Raw genomic sequence first — 21,042 nt, forward strand, 5'->3', positions numbered from 1 at the left:
AGACACGTTGTCTACAGGTGTATTGACATTAGACACGTTGTCTACAGGTGTATTGACATTAGACACGTTGTCTACAGGTGTATTGACATTAGACACGTTGTCTACAGGTGTATTGACATTAGACACGTTGTCTACAGGTGTATTGACATTAGACACGTTGTCTACAGGTGTATTGACATTAGACACGTTGTCTACAGGTGTATTGACATTAGACACGTTGTCTACAGGTGTATTAACATTAGACACGTTGTCTACAGGTGTATTGACATTAGACACGTTGTCTACAGGTGTATTGACATTAGACACGTTGTCTACAGGTGTATTAACATTAGACACGTTGTCTACAGGTGTATTAACGTTAGACACGTTGTCTACAGGTGTATTAGACACGTTGTCTACAGGTGTATTGACATTAGACACGTTGTCTACAGGTGTATTGACATTAGACACGTTGTCTACAGGTGTATTAACATTAGACACGTTGTCTACAGGTGTATTGACGTTAGACACGTTGTCTACAGGTGTATTGGACGTTAGACACGGTTGTCTACAGGTGTATTGACATTAGACACGTTGTCTACAGGTGTATTGACATTAGACACGTTGTCTACAGGTGTATTGACATTAGACACGTTGTCTACAGGTGTATTGACATTAGACACGTTGTCTACAGGTGTATTGACATTAGACACGTTGTCTACAGGTGTATTGACATTAGACACGTTGTCTACAGGTGTATTAACATTAGACACGTTGTCTACAGGTGTATTAACATTAGACACGTTGTCTACAGGTGTATTAACATTAGACACGTTGTCTACAGGTGTATTGACATTAGACACGTTGTCTACAGGTGTATTAACATTAGACACGTTGTCTACAGGTGTATTAGACACGTTGTCTACAGGTGTATTAGACACGTTGTCTACAGGTGTATTAGACACGTTGTCTACAGGTGTATTGGACACGTTGTCTACAGGTGTATTGGACACGTTGTCTACAGGTGTATTGGACACGTTGTCTACAGGTGTATTGGACACGTTGTCTACAGGTGTATTGACGTTAGACACGTTGTCTACAGGTGTATTGACGTTAGACACGTTGTCTACAGGTGTATTGACGTTAGACACGTTGTCTCTGTCTACAGGTATGCCATCCCCCCTGAACATGGGAAGAGACTGGAGAGACTGGCTACAGGTAAGATTTCTGGTCAAGTTTAACAAGATGAAATGCTAAGTAAAACTAGAACACTTTTGCAGCTTTTAGACAGGCAGCCTAATTTTGGTCTTTTGACAATAATTGGGCTGCCGGTCTAATTGTGGTCTTAGGAGGATAGACCTAAATTGTTGTACCAACGTGTGTGTGTGTGTGTGTGTGTGTGTGTGTTTTCCAGGTTTCTTCCCCAACGGGTTTAAAGGATGTGAGGCGTTTCTCCGTCATAAGATGACCCTGATCTCCCCGTCCATCCTGAAGAAGTACAGCATCCCCTTCGACAAGGTAGGACTAACTGACTGTGTCTTAACTGTGGCTACAACATAGTGTTACAACACACACTTCTACACTGTCACAAACCTGCCTTCTAGTCATCTTTACCAACATTACAACAGCTCTTCACTTTAGTTGATTGTGTATTGACTGGTTGTATATTGCCTTACTGCTGAGATACTGTCTTGACCTGGTCTTCATTTGGAGAGAGGTTGTGTATATGTGAGGCTGATACGTTAGCTAGATTAACACAAGTGATCCTGCCAAGAACAGTGTGGGAGATTCTCTTCTCTGTCAAGGGATCTCAACGGGGACAAATTGATAAAGGACATTTTCCAGTGGTTTTCTTCTCAACTCCCTCCTCCTCCTCTCTCCAGATCACCCAGGAGGCAGGCGAGTTTATGATTACCTTCCCCTATGGTTACCACGCTGGCTTCAACCACGGCTTCAACTGTGCCGAGTCTACCAACTTCGCTAGTGTCCGATGGATCGACTACGGCAAGGTGGCCACTCAGGTAAGAGGAAGAAAACACGACGCTGTTTACTCTGAACTATTTCTGTTGTGTATTTCCACGTGGAACCAGGGACCCCTCCAGAACTATGGTCAGTACCTCTGGGGGGAGGCAGTACTTCTGGGTCTCAGGGCAGGTGATGTCACTTTCACAATGGAAGCTTCTAGCACACACAGCTAACAAGCTAGCGATTCTACTTCCCCTGCACACACAGCTAACAAGCTAGCGATTCTACTTCCCCTGCACACACAGCTAACAAGCTAGCGATTCTACTTCCCCTGCACACACAGCTAACAAGCTAGCTTATTCTACTTCCCCTGCACACACAGCTAACAAGCTAGCTTATTCTACTTCCCCTGCACACACACAGCTAACAAGCTAAGGATTCTACTTCCCCTGCACACACAGCTAACAAGCTAAGGATTCTACTTCCCCTGCACACACAGCTAACAGGCTAGCGATTCTACTTCCCCTGCGCACACACAGCTAACAGGCTAGCGATTCTACTTCCCCTGCACACACTTAATAGTATGCTAGTCTGGATCCTAACCCCTGTCCCCTCCTCTCTAGTGTAGTAGGGACGTGGTGAAGATCCGTATGGATCCCTTTTGTGGAGAGATTCCACACTATATAGTATGCTAACTCCCTTCTCCCCTCCACCCTAGTGTACATGCAGTAAAGACATGGTGAAGATCAGTATGGATCCCTTTGTGAAGTGGTTCCAACCGGACCGTTATGCTGTCTGGAAGCTGGGGAAGGACTCCTGTCCTCTGGACCACACCCGAGCCACGCCCGCCACCACCCCAGAGCTGCAGAACTGGCTACAGCGCAGCCGGGTCAAGACTCCTGTCAGCAGGTATGGGGAGGGATGGATGGAGGGAGGGAGGGAGGGAGGTGTGTGGGGATGGATGGAGGGAGGTGTATGGGGGAGGAGGAGGGAGGTGTGTGGGGAGGGAGGGAGGGGGGGAGGGAGTGTGTGGGGGAGAGGTATGGGGATGGAGGGAGGGAGGTGATGGGGATGGAGGGAGGGAGGGGGGAGGAGGAGGTGTGTGGGGAGGGAGGGAGGTGTATGGGGATGGAGGGAGGGAGGTGTGGGGAGGGGAGGGAGGGAGGTGTGGGGATGGAGGGAGGGAGGTGTGTGGGGAGGAGGAGGGAGAGAGGTGTGGGGAGGAGGGGGGAGGAGGGAGGTGTGTGGGGAGGAGGGAGGGAGGGAGGTGTGTGGGGAGGTGGGAGGGAGGTGTTTGGGAGGGAGGTGTGTGGGAGGAGGGAGGGAGGTGTGGGGAGGAGGAGGGAGGGAGGGAGGTGTGTGGGAGGAGGAGGGAGGAGTTTGGAAGTGTGTGTGAACATGCATTGAATATATATTTTTAAATTGTTCTGAATAAGTGGCATGTCAAAGAGATGCTAAATTTGGCCCCCTTACAGCAGCCTCCCACACCCACGGACCAGATCCAAGCGCCTGAGGACCAGCGAGGAGCCTGTAGCCCTGGAAGGGTGCTCTGTCCTGGGTAGGAGGAGAGGCCTCGGAGGCACCCTGGGTCCCAAGGTCCGGAGAGGTTGCAGGGCTGGGGAGGATGAGGAGGATGAGGAGGAAGGAGAGGGAGAGGATCACACTGAGAATACACTCCGGCTCCCTGGTAAGAGATTAGTTGAGTGATTCTGAACGATGTATCGATTGATTGATTGATTGATTGATTGTAAGAGATCCAATTAAATTACTAGAGGGGCTATGTCATAAACCCTCAACGTTCAAGAATGGGGTGAAAATGTCAGCCATATTGGTCAGGGAGAAATCCAAACCAGTCTAATTGGAATGAATGGCAGTAGAGGTATAATTCTGATACTTAAAATAAAACTAAGGTGTGTGATATATCAGAAATTGTGCAATAGAATTATTGTCAACCTAAAATATTGTGCAAAAATGAATGGAACCATTGGTCTAAAACAGTCTGGCTAGCTAACAGATATACAGTGCAGACAAAATTGTTCAACTTCGTTATTTTACACTATGTCTTATAAACAGCACTGGCAAAGCATGGTTGACCAACTCCCTGACCAAAATGGCTGCCCTTTATCCCATCATAAGCAGGTTCATGTCCATTCTAGTATTGTAATTCCTAATTCTATGGGTTAGAGATCCAAATGGACCCAAGCCTTTTTCTTCTGTAATATCTTCTGGATTCGATCCCATGTAGACTAATATTTTATCATTCAAATGTTTTTTTGTTTTTTTACCATCTCAAAGGCATTTGAATTTTTTTATCTGAGTGTATTTTCTGTTGTGTCTCTGTTCCACAGGTCCTTGCCGGCAGATGTGTGTGGTGAAAGTCAACAGAATGGAAGTGGAGAGTGACCGGTTGGCCTTCCCCTGTCCTCCTGAAACTCTGCGCCCCTCGTCTTTCCCCTCTCCCTCTTCCGTCTTCGCTTCTCTCTCCTCACCCTCTTCCGTCTTCGCTTCTCGCCCCTCTCCCTCTCTGACCCCTGTCTCAGTGGACACCACAGAACAAGGGACAGGGGTAGGGACTCACCCCTCACCCCATCTGCATCCCACTAACCCCCCACAGAACCCCTCAGGGTCAGAGTTCGCAGAGGTCATTAAAGGACCCCATCAGAGGTCCGAGGCTGCCCCTACACCTGCCCAATCAGAAAGAAGAGAAATCCCCGGAGGACCGTTTAAGTCAGTATGTATAGAATCTACTCCACTGGGACTGGTCCCTGAGGACTGCTCTATGGATGTCCACCCCTCTCCAGATCCCTTACGGACCAGGTTACCTTCCCCCAGAACGGTGCACCCGACTGGGGCTCAGGGGTGTACGGACTCAGCCTGTGGCCCTGGAGCTTTTCAATCAAGCTCTTCTTACGTAGAGAAGTCGTCTCTAAACCTAACCTCAACCCTAGCCCCCAGCACTGAGTATAAAATGGACACATGTCAAGGTACTGCAGTTAATACTAACACTACTACTACTACTACGACGCACAGCAGTCACAACTCTGAAAGCAGAACACCAGCACTTTATAATGACATTTCCACTAATACTGACTCTGGGCCCAGAGGATGTGTTATTTCCAGCCCTAGTTCTGGTCCAGCTAACTTGTTCAGGTGTAGTGAACAAAACTGCACTCCTATTGAAAACTGTTCCTCTCTTCCTATGTATACTACACACAACTGTGTCCCCATACAAAACCCTTCGCTTCCAAAGTGTAGTTTACAAGACTGTTCCCCTCCTCTCCTCCAGAGGAACAACGGGGTCGACATGCCCTTCCTCACTCCAGAACTGTCTGGAGAGATGAGGTTCTGCCCGCCCCTACCGCCTGTTCTCACCCAGGAGATGCCCTCCCTCACCCTCGCCGTCAGCGGAGGTCACACTGAGGTCAAAGGTCCGAGGTCGTCGTCCTCCTCCTCCTCGACTGGCCCACATGGTGGTGCTCTAACCTTACCGGATTTACCGGACAGTCACCCGGTCCTCGCCCCCGTGCTCCAACGCGAGACGCCCACGACCCTCTCGTCAGAAACAGAAACGTTAACGGACGAGGTGTGCGAGGTCGAGTTGGCGTCAAAGAAGTCAGAGGAAGAGGATTTTCGACCGTTAGCGCTTTACAGCGACTGGTGCTTGGGTTCTACTGAAGACCACCATAGACCAGAGCTGGATTTACAGTTAGCGGCTTTCGTGGCTAATGCAACTAGCAACGCTCGGCCCAAAATGGCCCCCTCTCGGCACTCTGGTCCTACTGAAGACCACCATAGGCCAGAGCTGGAGTTACAGTTAGCAGCTTACGCGGCTAGTGCAACTAGCGACGCTCAACCAAAAATGGACGCCTCTCTGCACAAAATGCCCGCCGCCGCTTCCCATCTAGAAGCACTACCAATCCAAACATTGTCTGAGGCAGTACTGACCACCGAGAACCACTGTAGTCGAACCTCCACGGAGATCCAAGCTAGCAATAATAACCACATGCTCTGTGACGTTACACTACTGCCAACGCAGCAAATCCACAAACACAGGTCCTCGACGGCAACTGCAGCAGTATCCATGGACTCCAACTCAGAAGGATCCTCTCAAAGAGACAATGTATTTAGAGACTCCAGTACTAAGGGTTTATGTCTAGCTAGCACCAGTTTGACTTCTAAAGATAAGTTGGCCCACTCTTCTGAGCTGAGTGAATTAAATGACCATTCAGCAACACTACAACACCAAAACAACAACGACCAAACTCCACACTCAAACATGGATGCCGTTTGTAGTTCCCGAAATGTGGAATCCATTTGTAGTTCCCAAAACGTGGAATCCATTTGTATTTCTCGAAACATGGACTCTGTTTGTAGTTCCCAAAGCCTCTACCTGGAGCCCAAACCTTTCTCAGACGGCATCTGGAAGAACCTCAACTCCCAGAGTCCTGCGGTGCTTATCGAGAGCCTCCACCACCCGGAGCTCCCCGCTGACTATACCCATGATGCACTGCCATACACCATGTGGACCGAGCCGCAGTGCAAAGAGGTCACAGACCTCGATCACGAAACTGAGACGGACGACCAGGACCCAGAGGGACATGGGGACGGGCCTCTCACCTGGGCCCAGCTGGAGTCCACCTCTCTGGGGTCGGCCGGTGTCGGGGAGCCCCTGGGTCTCTGTGGAGACTTTGAGCTCCAGAGAGGGGAGGTGGAGGCAGCGGAAGCCCTGGCTCTGTGCAGGGAACTGGGGGTGGAGAGGGAGGCCGAGGGGGCTCTAGAACCTGACCCTCCTGAATCGCCCTTGGAGGAGAGACTGGGGGAAGGAGAGGAGGAGGGGGTGTCGGATATGGACGAGGGAGATTCGGAGGATGAGGGGCAGAGTAGCACGAGGGAGGAGAGTAGTAGTGAGTCATCGGAAGGAGAGGCTGAAGAAGAAGAAGAGGAGGAAGAAGGGGAGGAAGACTATGATAATGATTTGAGCGACTTTGAGTGTGGCGACTTGGGGCTGGAACCTGGAGAGGTTTGCACTGTGCGTATGGCTGCTGAGACACAAACACCATAAAGCACACACACACACATATACGATAACACACACATACGACAACACACGCTTTGGAAAATACCTATTTCAATCCTTTTGATTGTCTTTTCAAAACCATGTTTAAAAAAATATATATTTAAACAAAAACTGGTTTTTATTATGCGTTTCAGAAATGTTCACGTATACCAGTGACATTCCTGCATTTAGCTGCATAGTGACCTTAGTTTTGTCCCAAATGGCAGCCTGTTCCCTATATAGGGCATTACTTTGAACAGGGGCTTGGTCAAAATATCCCTATTGGGGCCCCCGGTCAAAATGATCCCTATTGGGGCCCCCGGTCAAAATTATCCCTATTGGGGCCCCCGGTCAAAATAAGCCTATGGGCCAATTTACTCCCCTATGGGCCCCGGTTAATTTGGTGCACTATGGAATAGGGTGTAATTTGCGGGGGACCTTTAAACTTTGAACCCTCAGTCTGACCCCTGTTCTCTTCTAGTATCCAGCTGCACCACACACACACACACACACACCAATGACATTTGACCCCCTGTCTTTCCCAGTACCCTGCTGCTCCACTGGTGAAGAGAACCAGTAAGAGCTGGCGTCGCCCTCTGAGGAAGCCCACCGCCCGGGCCGTGCCCTCCACTGTCAAACAACAGGCTGTCAGCGACGACGGTAGGCACACACATACACCAATGTACACACACACACACACAGGGAAAGTTTGCGATGACGGTAGGTTTACCAATGTGTTCAGCCTTAGAATGATAGCCACATTCTTTAACATGGTTACCTGCATAGAAGCAACTTCAAACTAAGGTTTTACTTAGTTATGAAGTTGAAAGACTCACAGCCTTTAAGAACAACTGACATTTATATGTCCATTCATTAACTGTACATTGACAATGTGTTTTTTTTATATATGTTTTTATTGGACATATATACAGTTCTTGAAATAGATTTATTATATAGAGCATCATACATAAATCAAGATTACAATATTAAGCCATCTCCCGAAACAAACAAATCCAGCGGATAATATTAAAACCAAACCCAACATTCCCTTTTAGTCCATTGACAATGTTTATATTTAACCAGGCGAGTCAGTTAAATACAAATTATTATTTTCAAAGACGACCTAAACAGCTACCCCAAAACGGCCCAGAATGACTACCCCTAAAAAAGCTACCCCCAAAACGGCCCAGAATGACTACCCCTAAAACAGCTACCCCTAAAACGGCCCAGAATGACTACCCCTAAAACAGCTACCCCTAAAACGGCCCAGAATGACTACCCCTAAAACAGCTACCCCAAAACGGCCCAGAATGACTACCCCTAAAACAGCTACCCCAAACGACCCAGAATGACTACCCCTAAAACAGCTACAGCAAACGGCCCAGAATGACTACCCCAAACGGCCCAGAATGAATACCCCTAAAACAGCTACAGCAAACGGCCCAGAATGACTACCCCAAACGGCCCAGAATGACTACCCCAAACGGCCCAGAATGACTACCCCAAACGGCCCAGAATGACTACCCCTAAAACAGCTACCCCTAACGGCCCAGAATGACTACCCCTAAAACAGCTACCCCTAACGGCCCAGAATGACTACCCCAGGCCTCCCAGTGGTGCAGTGGTCTAAGTCCCTGCATCGCAGTGCTAGCTGTGCCACTAGAGATCCTGGTTCCAGTCCAGTCCCTGTCGCAGCCGACCGTGACCGGGAGACCCATGGGGGTCCAGCATCGTCTGGGTTAGGGGAGGGTTTGGCCGGCCGGGATGTCCTTTGCCTCTCCTGAGTCTGTGCGTGAGTTTCAGCGATGGGACAAGACTGTAACTACCAATTGGATACCACGAAATTAGGGGAGAAAAAAAGGGATACAAAAAAACCGCCTACTCAGAACCGCTACAACAAATGACCCAGAATGACAACCCCAAACTACACCGATGGCTGTTTTGGGTAGTGGCACGGAGCCAAGCGGTTATGAGCGTTGGGCCACCGAATGGTCGCTGGCCGACTTGGTGAAAAATCTGTCCTTGAGCAAGGCACTTAACTCTAATTGCTTGTGTAAGTCTCTCTGGAGAAGAGAGTCTGCTAAATGACTCCCTACTGTAAGTCTCTCTGGAGAAGAGAGTCTGCTAAATGACTCCCTACTGTAAGTCTCTCTGGATAAGAGAGTCTGCTAAATGACTCCCTACTGTAAGTCTCTCTGGATGAGAGAGTCTGCTAAATGACTCCCTACTGTAAGTCTCTCTGGATAAGAGAGTCTGCTAAATGACTCCCTACTGTAAGTCTCTCTGGATAAGAGAGTCTGCTAAATGACTCCCTACTGTAAGTCTCTCTGGATAAGAGAGTCTGCTAAATGACTCCCTACTGTAAGTCTGTCTGGATAAGAGAGTCTGCTAAATGACTCCCTACTGTAAGTCTCTCTGGATAAGAGAGTCTGCTAAATGACTCCCTACTGTAAGTCTGTCTGGATAAGAGAGTCTGCTAAATGACTCTCTACTGTAAGTCTCTCTGGATAAGAGAGTCTGCTAAATGTCTCACTAAATGACTCACATGTGAACTGTTACTAAAAGCATCAGCATGAAGTCTCCTGTTGGTCTGTTGATTCAACAGTCAAGTTTCTTTAACTCCGTCACAGATCAGTCCTGTTTTATTCTTTACCCAGAACCCCCTGAGGTGTCTTTGATAGAGGGGGAGGAGCAGGAGGCTGAGCCATGGGCTAAGCCCCTCCTCTTCCTGTGGCAGAACAGGAAGTGCTACTTCACGGCGGAGAGAGAGTACAACGCTAACGCAGCCAAGATGTTGCCGCACTGCGCTGTCTGCACACTGTTCATGCCCTACTACCAGGTACACACACACACAGAGACACACACACACTGTGTAGGAGGCGACTAGTTTCACTAACCGTTTTGACAGTCTACTCCTACAACAATGGACAGCCACACGACTCTCATCAACACTCCAGCACAGAGACATATTACTATCTCAAACTCTCCTTCTAATCTGTCTGTCCCCCCCCAGCCTGAGGACAGAGACATATTACTATCTCAAACTCTCCTTCTAATCTGTCTGTCCCCCCCCAGCCTGAGGACAGAGACATATTACTATCTCAAACTCTCCTTCTAATCTGTCTGTCCCCCCCCAGCCTGAGGACAGAGACATATTACTATCTCAAACTCTCCTTCTAATCTGTCTGTCCCCCCCCAGCCTGAGGACAGAGACATATTACTATCTCAAACTCTCCTTCTAATCTGTCTTCCCCCCCAGCCTGAGGACAGAGCTGATCGCCTCAAGCCCGTCCCGTCCTCCCCTCTCCCGTCATCCTCTCCCCCCGTCTCCCACTACCTCCAGGACTAGAGGAGGACCAGGGGGTGTGAGGAGGAGCAAGCCCCTGCTCCCAGAGATCTGTTTCAGCTACAGAGAGCAGACGTGTCCCCCTACCCCCACCAACGCCCTGCTGCAGGAGGACGGCACCAGCCCACTGCTCACCTGTCAGGGATGCTGTCTACAGGTTCACGCAAGTCAGTAGGGAGAGAAGGGGGTGGAGGGAAGGGTGTGTGTGCACGTGCTCCATGTTCCGAACTCTGGTGGAAAAAGTTGACTGAGTACAAAGCCTGCGTCTCTCTCTCTCTCTCTGTGTCTCTCTCTATCTGTGTCTCTCTCTATCTGTGTCTCTCTCTCTCTGTGTCTCTCTCTCTCTGTGTCTCTCTCTCTCTGTGTCTCTCTCTCTCTGTGTCTCTCTCTCTCTCTCTGTGTGTCTCTCTCTCTCTCTCTCTCTGTGTCTGTCTCTGTGTGTCTCTCTCTCTAGTTAGTTGTGTTTCTCTTGTCAGCTTGTGAATCTTTTCGTCTCACTACACACATCCTGTCCAACTTCTCCTGCCAATACCACACACACAGAGACGCAGCATAAATATGGTCTCTGTTATTGGAACCTTGGAAAGGAGTCTGACTGTCTGTTTTGGTTCGATGATGAATACAAGATGATTTGGGGAAAGTACGCAGACACACAGACGCAGACACACACAGACGCAGACACACACAGACGCAGACACACACAGACGCAGACAGACACACAGACAGACACACAGACAGACACACAGACAGACAGACAGACAGACAGACAGACAGACAGACAGACAGACAGACAGACAGACAGACAGACAGACACACACGCATGCACAGACAGACAGTCTTTCGTGTCCTGTCTCCATACCATCTGTGCCACAGACTGGTTAGCATAGCCAGTTAGTGAGTGGTGCTGATCCATCCTGTCATTACTGTAGATAGATGGAGTGGTAGAGGGCTAGATATCTCTACATTCTCTGCATGCTATCAACCACTCTGTCATCATCCTGTCATTACTGTAGATAGATGGATATGGAATGTTCTCTTTCTGGCAGTCTGTCTAGTAGTGGATATGGAACGTTCTCTTTCTGGCAGTCTGTATTGTAGTGGATATGGAATGTTCTCTTTCTGGCAGTCTGTCTAGTAGTGGATATGGAACGTTCTCTTTCTGGCAGTCTGTATTGTAGTGGATATGGAATGTTCTCTTTCTGGCAGTCTGTCTAGTAGTGGATATGGAATGTTCTCTTTCTGGCAGTCTGTTTAATAGTGGATATGGAACGTTCTCTTTCTGGCAGTCTGTCTAGTAGTGGATATGGAACGTTCTCTTTCTGGCAGTCTGTATTGTAGTGAATATGGAACGTTCTCTTTCTGGCAGTCTGTTTAGTAGTGGATATGGAACGTTCTCTTTCTGGCAGTCTGTCTAGTAGTGGATATGGAATGTTCTCTTTCTGGCAGTCTGTCTAGTAGTGGATATGGAACGTTCTCTTTCTGGCAGTCTGTTTAGTAGTGGATATGGAACGTTCTCTTTCTGGCAGTCTGTTTAGTAGTGGATATGGAACGTTCTCTTTCTGGCAGTCTGTATTGTAGTGGATATGGAACGTTCTCTCTCTGGCAGTCTGTTTAGTAGTGGATATGGAACGTTCTCTTTCTGGCAGTCTGTTTAGTAGTGGATATGGAACGTTCTCTTTCTGGCAGTCTGTATTGTAGTGGATATGGAATGTTCTCTCTCTGGCAGTCTGTATTGTAGTGGATATGGTACGTTCTCTTTCTGGCAGTCTGTTTAGTAGTGGATATGGAACGTTCTCTTTCTGGCAGTCTGTTTAGTAGTGGATATGGAACGTTCTCTTTCTGGCAGTCTGTTTAGTAGTGGATATGGAACGTTCTCTTTCTGGCAGTCTGTTTAGTAGTGGATATGGAACGTTCTCTTTCTGGCAGTCTGTTTAGTAGTGGATATGGAACGTTCTCTCTCTGGCAGTCTGTATTGTAGTGGATATGGAACGTTCTCTTTCTGGCAGTCTGTTTTGTAGTGGATATGGAACGTTCTCTTTCTGGCAGTCTGTCTAGTAGTGGATATGGAATGTTCTCTTTCTGGCAGTCTGTATTGTAGTGGATATGGAACGTTCTCTTTCTGGCAGTCTGTATTGTAGTGGATATGGAACGTTCTCTTTCTGGCAGTCTGTTTAGTAGTGGATATGGAATGTTCTCTTTCTGGCAGTCTGTCTAGTAGTGGATATGGAACGTTCTCTTTCTGGCAGTCTGTATTGTAGTGGATATGGAATGTTCTCTTTCTGGCAGTCTGTTTTGTAGTGGATATGGAATGTTCTCTTTCTGGCAGTCTGTCTAGTAGTGGATATGGAACGTTCTCTTTCTGGCAGTCTGTCTAGTAGTGGATATGGAATGTTCTCTTTCTGGCAGTCTGTATTGTAGTGGATATGGAACGTTCTCTTTCTGGCAGTCTGTCTAGTAGTGAATATGGAACGTTCTCTTTCTGGCAGTCTGTTTAGTAGTGGATATTGAATGTTCTCTTTCTGGCAGTCTGTATTGTAGTGGATATGGAATGTTCTCTTTCTGGCAGTCTGTCTAGTAGTGAATATGGAACGTTCTCTTTCTGGCAGTCTGTCTAGTAGTGAATATGGAACGTTCTCTTTCTGGCAGTCTGTTTAGTAGTGGATATGGAATGTTCTCTTTCTGGCAGTCTGTATTGTAGTGGATATGGAATGTTCTCTTTCTGGCAGTCTGTTTAATAGTGGATATGGAACGTTCTCTTTCTGGCAGTCTGTTTAGTAGTGGATATGGAAAGTTCTCTTTCTGGCAGTCTGTTTAGTAGTGGATATGGAACGTTCTCTTTCTGGCAGTCTGTTTAATAGTGGATATGGAACGTTCTCTTTCTGGCAGTCTGTCTAGTAGTGGATATGGAATGTTCTCTTTCTGGCAGTCTGTATTGTAGTGGATATGGAATGTTCTCTTTCTGGCAGTCTGTATTGTAGTGGATATGGAATGTTCTCTTTCTGGCAGTCTGTTTTGTAGTGGATATGGAACGTTCTCTTTCTGGCAGTCTGTCTAGTAGTGGATATGGAATGTTCTCTTTCTGGCAGTCTGTATTGTAGTGGATATGGAACGTTCTCTTTCTGGCAGTCTGTTTAGTAGTGGATATGGAATGTTCTCTTTCTGGCAGTCTGTTTAGTAGTGGATATGGAACGTTCTCTTTCTGGCAGTCTGTTTAGTAGTGGATATGGAACGTTCTCTTTCTGGCAGTCTGTCTAGTAGTGGATATGGAACGTTCTCTTTCTGGCAGTCTGTATTGTAGTGGATATGGAATGTTCTCTTTCTGGCAGTCTGTTTAGTAGTGGATATGGAATGTTCTCTTTCTGGCAGTCTGTATTGTAGTGAATATGGAATGTTCTCTTTCTGGCAGTCTGTATTGTAGTGGATATGGAACGTTCTCTTTCTGGCAGTCTGTCTAGTAGTGGATATGGTACGTTCTCTTTCTGGCAGTCTGTATTGTAGTGGATATGGAACGTTCTCTCTCTGGCAGTCTGTTTAGTAGTGGATATGGAACGTTCTCTTTCTGGCAGTCTGTATTGTAGTGGATATGGAATGTTCTCTTTCTGGCAGTCTGTATTGTAGTGGATATGGAACGTTCTCTTTCTGGCAGTCTGTCTAGTAGTGGATATGGTACGTTCTCTTTCTGGCAGTCTGTATTGTAGTGGATATGGAATGTTCTCTTTCTGGCAGTCTGTATTGTAGTGGATATGGTACGTTCTCTTTCTGGCAGTCTGTCTAGTAGTGGATATGGAACGTTCTCTTTCTGGCAGTCTGTCTAGTAGTGGATATGGAATGTTCTCTTCCTGGCAGTCTGTTTAGTAGTGGATATGGAACGTTCTCTTTCTGGCAGTCTGTCTAGTAGTGGATATGGAATGTTCTCTTCCTGGCAGTCTGTTTAGTAGTGGATATGGAATGTTCTCTTTCTGGCAGTCTGTTTAGTAGTGGATATGGAATGTTCTCTTTCTGGCAGTCTGTATTGTAGTGGATATGGAACGTTCTCTTTCTGGCTGTCTGTTAATATGGAACATTCTTTTTTTAGCTGTTATTATGTCCCCTGCCTGACCATGTGGTCTTCCCCATGTAGACTGTGTTAGAGGAGATAGGATCTGTTGTGATGGGATATTGTGTGGTTGCGGTCTGTGTTTTCATGCTTTTTCCTGTATCGTCACCGCTAGGTTGCTATGGCGTTGCCGCTGATGATGTCAGCGAGGACTGGTCGTGTGATCGCTGTGCGGACGGAACCTTGACGGCTGTAAGTAGCCAATCAGATGTGTTGCTTCTGTATGACATCACTTTAAAGATGTTGTTCATTTGATAAGTCTATGAACATTTATTCATGATTGAAATGGTTGCTGGATGTGATGTCCCTCTTCTTTCTCTCTCTTTCTCAGGAGTGTTGTCTGTGTAATCTGAGAGGAGGAGCTCTGAAGAAAACTACAGATGACAAGTAAGGACAATTTATTAATGACCCATTAGTTATTATGGCCGGCCCGTTAGTTATTATGGATGGCCCGTTAGTTATTATGGCCGGCCCGTTAGTTATTATGGATGGCCCGCTAGTTATTATGAATGGCCCGCTAGTTATTATGAATGGCCCGCTAGTTATTATGAATGGCCCGTTTAGTTATTATGAATGGCCCGCTAGTTATTATGGATGGCCCGTTAGTTATTATGAATGGCCCGTTAGTTATTATGGATGGCCCGCTAGTTATTATGAATGGCCCGTTAGTTATTATGGATGGCCCGCTAGTTATTATGAATGGCCCGTTTAGTTATTATGGATGGCCCGTTAGTTATTATGGATGGCCCGCTAGTTATTATGAATGGCCCATTTAGTTATAATGGATGGCACATTAGTTATAATAGATGGCCCGCTAGTTATTATGAATGGCCCGTTTAGTTATTATGGATGGCCCGTTAGTTATTATGGATGGCCCGCTAGTTATTATGAATGGCCCATTTAGTTATTATGGATGGCCCGTTAGTTATTATGGATGGCCCGCTAGTTATTATGAATGGCCCGTTTAGTTATTATGGATGGCCCGCTAGTTATTATGAATGGCCCGCTAGTTATTATGAATGGCCCGTTTAGTTATTATGGATGGCCCGTTTAGTTATTATGGATGGCCCGTTAGTTATTATGAATGGCCCGTTTAGTTATTATGGATGGCCCGCTAGTTATTATGGATGGCCCGCTAGTTATTATGGATGGCCCGCTAGTTATTATGGATGGCCCGTTTAGTTATTATGGATGGCCCGTTAGTTATTATGGATGGCCCGCTAGTTATTATGAATGGCCCGCTAGTTATTATGAATGGCCCGTTAGTTATTATGGATGGCCCGTTAGTTATTATGGATGGCCCGTTAGTTATTATGAATGGCCCGTTTAGTTATTATGGATGGCCCGTTAGTTATTATGGATGGCCCGTTAGTTATTATGGATGGCCCGTTAGTTCCAGTAGATTTGTTTTTGTGGCATTAATATGGTAAAGGACTGACTGTCTATTTTTATAATTTTTTTACCTTTATTTAACTAGGCAAGTCAGTTAAGAACAAATTCTTATTTTCAATGACGGCCTAGGAACAGTGGGTTAACTGCCTTGTTCAGGGGCAGAACGACAGCTCGGGGATTTGATCTTGTAACCTTTCGGTTACTAGTCCAACACTCTAACCACTTGGCTACCTGCTGCCCCTTTGTGTGGTTAATACGGTAAAGGTCTGACTGTCCCTGTGTGGTTAATACGGTAAAGGTCTGACTGTCCCTGTGTGGTTAATACGGTAAAGGTCAGACTGTCTTTGTGGCGTTAATACGGTAAAGGTCAGACTGTCCCTGTGTGGTTAATACGGTAAAGGTCAGACTGTCCCTGTGTGGTTAATACGGTAAAGGTCAGACTGTCCCTGTGTGGTTAATACGGTAAAGGTCTGACTGTCCCTGTGTGGTTAATACGGTAAAGGTCTGACTGTCTTTTTTTAGGCACTTGTGCAATTTTTTTCTTCCTATCTGTGCCTTTTTGAAGTTTCAATCCTTCTTGACTGTAATGTGATTTTGGGATAAAATAATTAAAGTGTGTGTTTGTGTGTGTAGGTGGGCCCACGTGATGTGTGCAGTAGCTCTATCAGAGGTCTGGTTCAGGGATGAAGTCAGGAGGAGTCCCATTGATACCAGCAGGATACCCATGCAGAGATACAAACTGGTGAGAACACACACACACCATCACATACACAGAGGAATTCCCAGGTCCTAGTAGAATAGTTCTAATTAACAGTGTTCAGTGGTAATTAAACAATGTGCCCCAATCAACAGTGGATAATGAGCTCATGTGAGAGAGAGAATGGGTGTGCATGTGTCTGCGTCTGTGAGTGATTGAGGACTGTGTGTGTGTGTGTGTGTGAGAGAGAATGGGTGTGCATGTGTGTGTCTGTGAGTGATTGAGGTGTGTGTGTGTGAGAGAGAATGGGTGTGTCTGTGTCTGTGAGTGATTGAGGACTGTGTGTGTGTGAGAGAATGGGTGTGCATGTCTGTGTCTGTGAGTGATTAAGGTGTGTGTGTGAGAGAGAATGGGTGTGCATGTGTCTGTGTCTGTGAGTGATTGAGGACTGTGTGTGTGTGTGTGAGTGATTTCAGTGATGAGTATGGAGAGACTGAGGGTGGCGCTGACACACCTCTCTCTCCCTGCAGTCGTTCGTTCATTCTTTCTTTCAGTTTGCTGGCATTGGACCCCCCCCCACCGCAACCCTACACATTCATAATTTAGACACACACACACACACACACACACACAGATAAACCCGTTGTCCTCACAGCAGTGCAGCAACACATGTATAATTTACTGTGTGGATGTTCTTTAGGCATGGCTCCACACAGCCTGCAGGCGGGGCCCAAATACACTCAGGACATGTATCAGGACAACACAGCCGGTGAGGAGAGGAGAGGAGAGGAGAGGAGAGGAGAGGAGAGGAGAGGAGAGGAGAGGAGAGGAGAGGAGAGGAGAGGAGAGGAGAGGGAGAGGAGAGGAGAAAGTGGGTTACACACGTCCTAAATAATCTCTACTTCCTCCTGGGTGGTAGTGGCCATTGGCGTGTTCTCCAGCTGAACATTTTAGAGGCCTTCCTCTTGGCAGACGATGTCTTGTTGCTGTTTCAATGCCAATTTCCTGCAATTTGACTCATTTAGCCATAATTGATGTTATGAGTTACTCAAACATAACAGAATGAAGGGTGGGCCCCATGCCATGACATTGTGGGAATGAAGGGTGGGCCCCATGCCATGACATTGTGGGAATGAAGGGTGGGCCCCATGCCATGACATTGTGGGAATGAAGGGTGGGCCCCATGCCATGACATTGTGGGAATGAAGGGTGGGCCCCATGCCATGACATTGTGGGAATGAAGGGTGGGCCCCATGCCATGACATTGTGGGAATGAAGGGTGGGCCCCATGCCATGACATTGTGGGAATGAAGGGTGGGCCCCATGCCATGACATTGTGGGAATGAAGGGTGGGCCCCATGCCATGACATTGTGGGAATGAAGGGTGGGCCCCATGCCATGACATTGTGGGAATGAAGGGTGGGCCCCATGCCATGACATTGTGGGAATGTTAGATTCTCCTGACTGTCTGGTTTTATTATGGTGGTTGTTAGTTCTAATAGTGTCTAACGGCCCCGGTATCTAACGGCCCCAGTGTCTAACGGTATCTAACGGCCCCATCCAGTATCTAACGGCCCCATCCGGTATCTAACGGCCCCATCCGGTATCTAACGGCCCCATCCGGTATCTAACGGCCCCATCCGGTATCTAACGGCCCCATCCGGTATCTAACGGCCCCATCCGGTATCTAACGGCCCCATCCGGTATCTAACGGCCCCATCCGGTATCTAACGGCCCCATCCGGTATCTAACGGCCCCATCCGGTATCTAACGGCCCCATCCGGTATCTAACGGCCCCATCCGGTATCTAACGGCCCCATCCGGTATCTAACGGCCCCATCCGGTATCTAACGGCCCCATCCAGTATATTTTGGTCGTACTTTAGATCAGGGATTAAGTCGTTTACATTTACACTGAAAATGTTTTACCATCCAGAAAATGATTTTGTTTTTGGAGTGGTGGTTCGTCTTCCGCATTTAACCCAACCCCTCTGAATCAGAGAGGTGATGGGGGGCTGCCATAATCGACATCCACGTCATCGGCGCCCCGGGGAACAGTGAACACTGCCTTGTTCAGGGGCAGAACGACAGATTTTTACCTTGTCAGCTCGGGGATTCGATCCAGCAACCTTTCCGGTTACTGGCCCAACACTCTAACCACTAGGCTAGCTGCCTCCTCTAACCACCAGGCTAGCTGCCTCCTCTAACCACTAGGCTAGCTGCCTCCTCTAACCACCAGGCTAGCTGCCTCCTCTAACCACCAGGCTAGCTGCCTCCTCTAACCACCAGGCTAGCTGCCTCCTCTAACCACCAGGCTAGCTGCCTCCTCTAACCACTAGGCTAGCTGCCTCCTCTAACCACCAGGCTAGCTGCCTCCTCTAACCACTAGGCTAGCTGCCTCCTCTATCCACTGGGCTAGCAGCCTCCTCTAACCACTAGGCTAGCTGCCTCCTCTAACCACTAGGCTAGCTGCCTCCTCTAACCACTAGGCTAGCTGCCTCCTCTAACCACTAGGCTAGCTGCCTCCTCTAACCACTAGGCTAGCTGCCTCCTCTAACCACTAGGCTAGCTGCCTCCTCTAACCACTAGGCTAGCTGCCTCCTCTAACCACTAGGCTAGCTGCCTCCTCTAACCACTAGGCTAGCTGCCTCCTCTAACCACTAGGCTAGCTGCCTCCTCTAACCACTAGGCTAGCTGCCTCCTCTAACCACTAGGCTAGCTGCCTCCTCTAACCACTAGGCTAGCTGCCTCCTCTTAGCACTAGGCTAGCTGCCTCCTCTTAGCACTAGGCTAGCTGCCTCCTCTAACCACTAGGCTAGCTGCCGCTCCTCTAACCACTAGGCTAGCTGCCGCTCCTCTAACCACTAGGCTAGCTGCCGCTCCTCTAACCACTAGGCTAGCTGCCGCTCCTCTAACCACTAGGCTAGCTGCCGCTCCTCTAACCACTAGGCTAGCTGCCTCCTCTAACCACTAGGCTACCTACCTCCTCTAACCACTAGGCTACCTGCCTCCTCTAACCACTAGGCTACCTGCTTCCTCTAACCACTAGGCTAGGTGCCTCCTCTAACCACTAGGCTAGCTGCCTCCTCTAACCACTAGGCTAGCTGCCTCCTCTAACCCCTAGGCTACCTGCCTCCTCTAACCACTAGGCTAGCTGCCTCCTCTAACCACTAGGCTACCTGCAGAATTTTCATCAGTAGTGATGTGATGCAATAAGCACTGCTGCTATTCAAGCTGATGATTTATAGGGTTAAATCTGTAGTACTGTCATGTTTACTGGAAGCTAATGATGGGTTTAAATCTGTAATACTGTCATGCTTACTGGAAGCTAATGATGGGTTTAAATCTGTAGTACTGTCATGTTTACTGGAAGCTAATGATGGGGTTAAATCTGTAGTACTGTCATGCTTACTGGAAGCTAATGATGGGTTTAAATCTGTAGTACTGTCATGCTTACTGGAAGCTAATGATGGGTTTAAATCTGTAATACTGTCATGTTTACTGGAAGCTAATGATGGGGTTAAATCTGTAATACTGTCATGCTTACTGGAAGCTAATGATGGGTTTAAATCTGTAATACTGTCATGCTTACTGGAAGCTAATGATGGGGTTAAATCTGTAATACTGTCATGCTTACTGGAAGCTAATGATGGGTTTAAATCTGTAATACTGTCATGCTTACTGGAAGCTAATGATGGGGTTAAATCTGTAGTACTGTCATGCTTACTGGAAGCTAATGATGGGTTTAAATCTGTAATACTGTCATGCTTACTGGAAGTTAATGATGGGGTTAAATCTGTAGTACTGTCATGCTTACTGGAAGCTAATGATGGGTTTAAATCTGTAATACTGTCATGCTTACTGGAAGTTAATGATGGGGTTAAATCTGTAGTACTGTCATGCTTACTGGAAGCTAATGATGGGTTTAAATCTGTAATACTGTCATGCTTACTGGAAGTTAATGATGGGTTGAAATCTGTAGTACTGTCATGCTTACTGGAAGCTAATGATGGGTTTAAATCTGTAGTACTGTCATGCTTACTGGAAGCTAATGATGGGTTTAAATCTGTAATACTGTCATGCTTACTGGAAGCTAATGATGGGTTTAAATCTGTAGTGGAATGTGTTGATCTCCAGCTGTGTAGAGACACTAGCCAGGTGTATATACATCATATGAACATTTGAATTGACATATACGTGTTACTTAAATGAGCTTCAGTGACTGTATATCAGTTGAGTTGATTTTTCAGTGACATTGTGTTGAGTCAGACTGGAAGCATGACAATCAACAGATTGAACTATATGGTTAAGATGGATGCTTAGTCTAACTATAGGGTTAAATCTGGTCATATCTCCTGCTGTATAGAGATGTTTAGTTCATATAAACGTTTCATTTCCATATGCATTAGCTTAGTGAATTCAGTGGAGTTGATTCTCTGTAGAAGAGTTGATTCTCTGTAGAAGAGTTGATTCTCTGTAGAAGAGTTGACAACTCTGTAGAAGAGTTGATTC

At 47.2% G+C, this 21,042-nt stretch overlaps 1 protein-coding gene across 1 annotated transcript in view; it reads left to right on the plus strand.

The window, feature by feature from the left end:
* Window positions 1-1,147: 1,147 nt before the first annotated feature.
* Window positions 1,148-21,042, plus strand: part of LOC123733119 (lysine-specific demethylase 4C) — a gene marked incomplete at its 5' end in the record, with an annotated part of 32,805 nt that continues 12,910 nt past the window's right edge. The window contains 13 exon segments of the mRNA XM_045712481.1: window positions 1,148-1,197; window positions 1,394-1,497; window positions 1,863-2,000; window positions 2,663-2,853; window positions 3,420-3,631; window positions 4,293-6,973; window positions 7,546-7,660; window positions 9,658-9,839; window positions 10,014-10,117; window positions 10,260-10,513; window positions 14,558-14,634; window positions 14,774-14,829; window positions 16,468-16,576. Of these exon segments, the coding sequence (XP_045568437.1) occupies window positions 1,148-1,197; window positions 1,394-1,497; window positions 1,863-2,000; window positions 2,663-2,853; window positions 3,420-3,631; window positions 4,293-6,973; window positions 7,546-7,660; window positions 9,658-9,839; window positions 10,014-10,117; window positions 10,260-10,513; window positions 14,558-14,634; window positions 14,774-14,829; window positions 16,468-16,576 (4,273 nt within the window).

Source organism: Salmo salar, unplaced genomic scaffold (genome assembly GCF_905237065.1).
Source record: "Salmo salar unplaced genomic scaffold, Ssal_v3.1, whole genome shotgun sequence".
Taxonomy (NCBI): domain Eukaryota; kingdom Metazoa; phylum Chordata; class Actinopteri; order Salmoniformes; family Salmonidae; genus Salmo; species Salmo salar.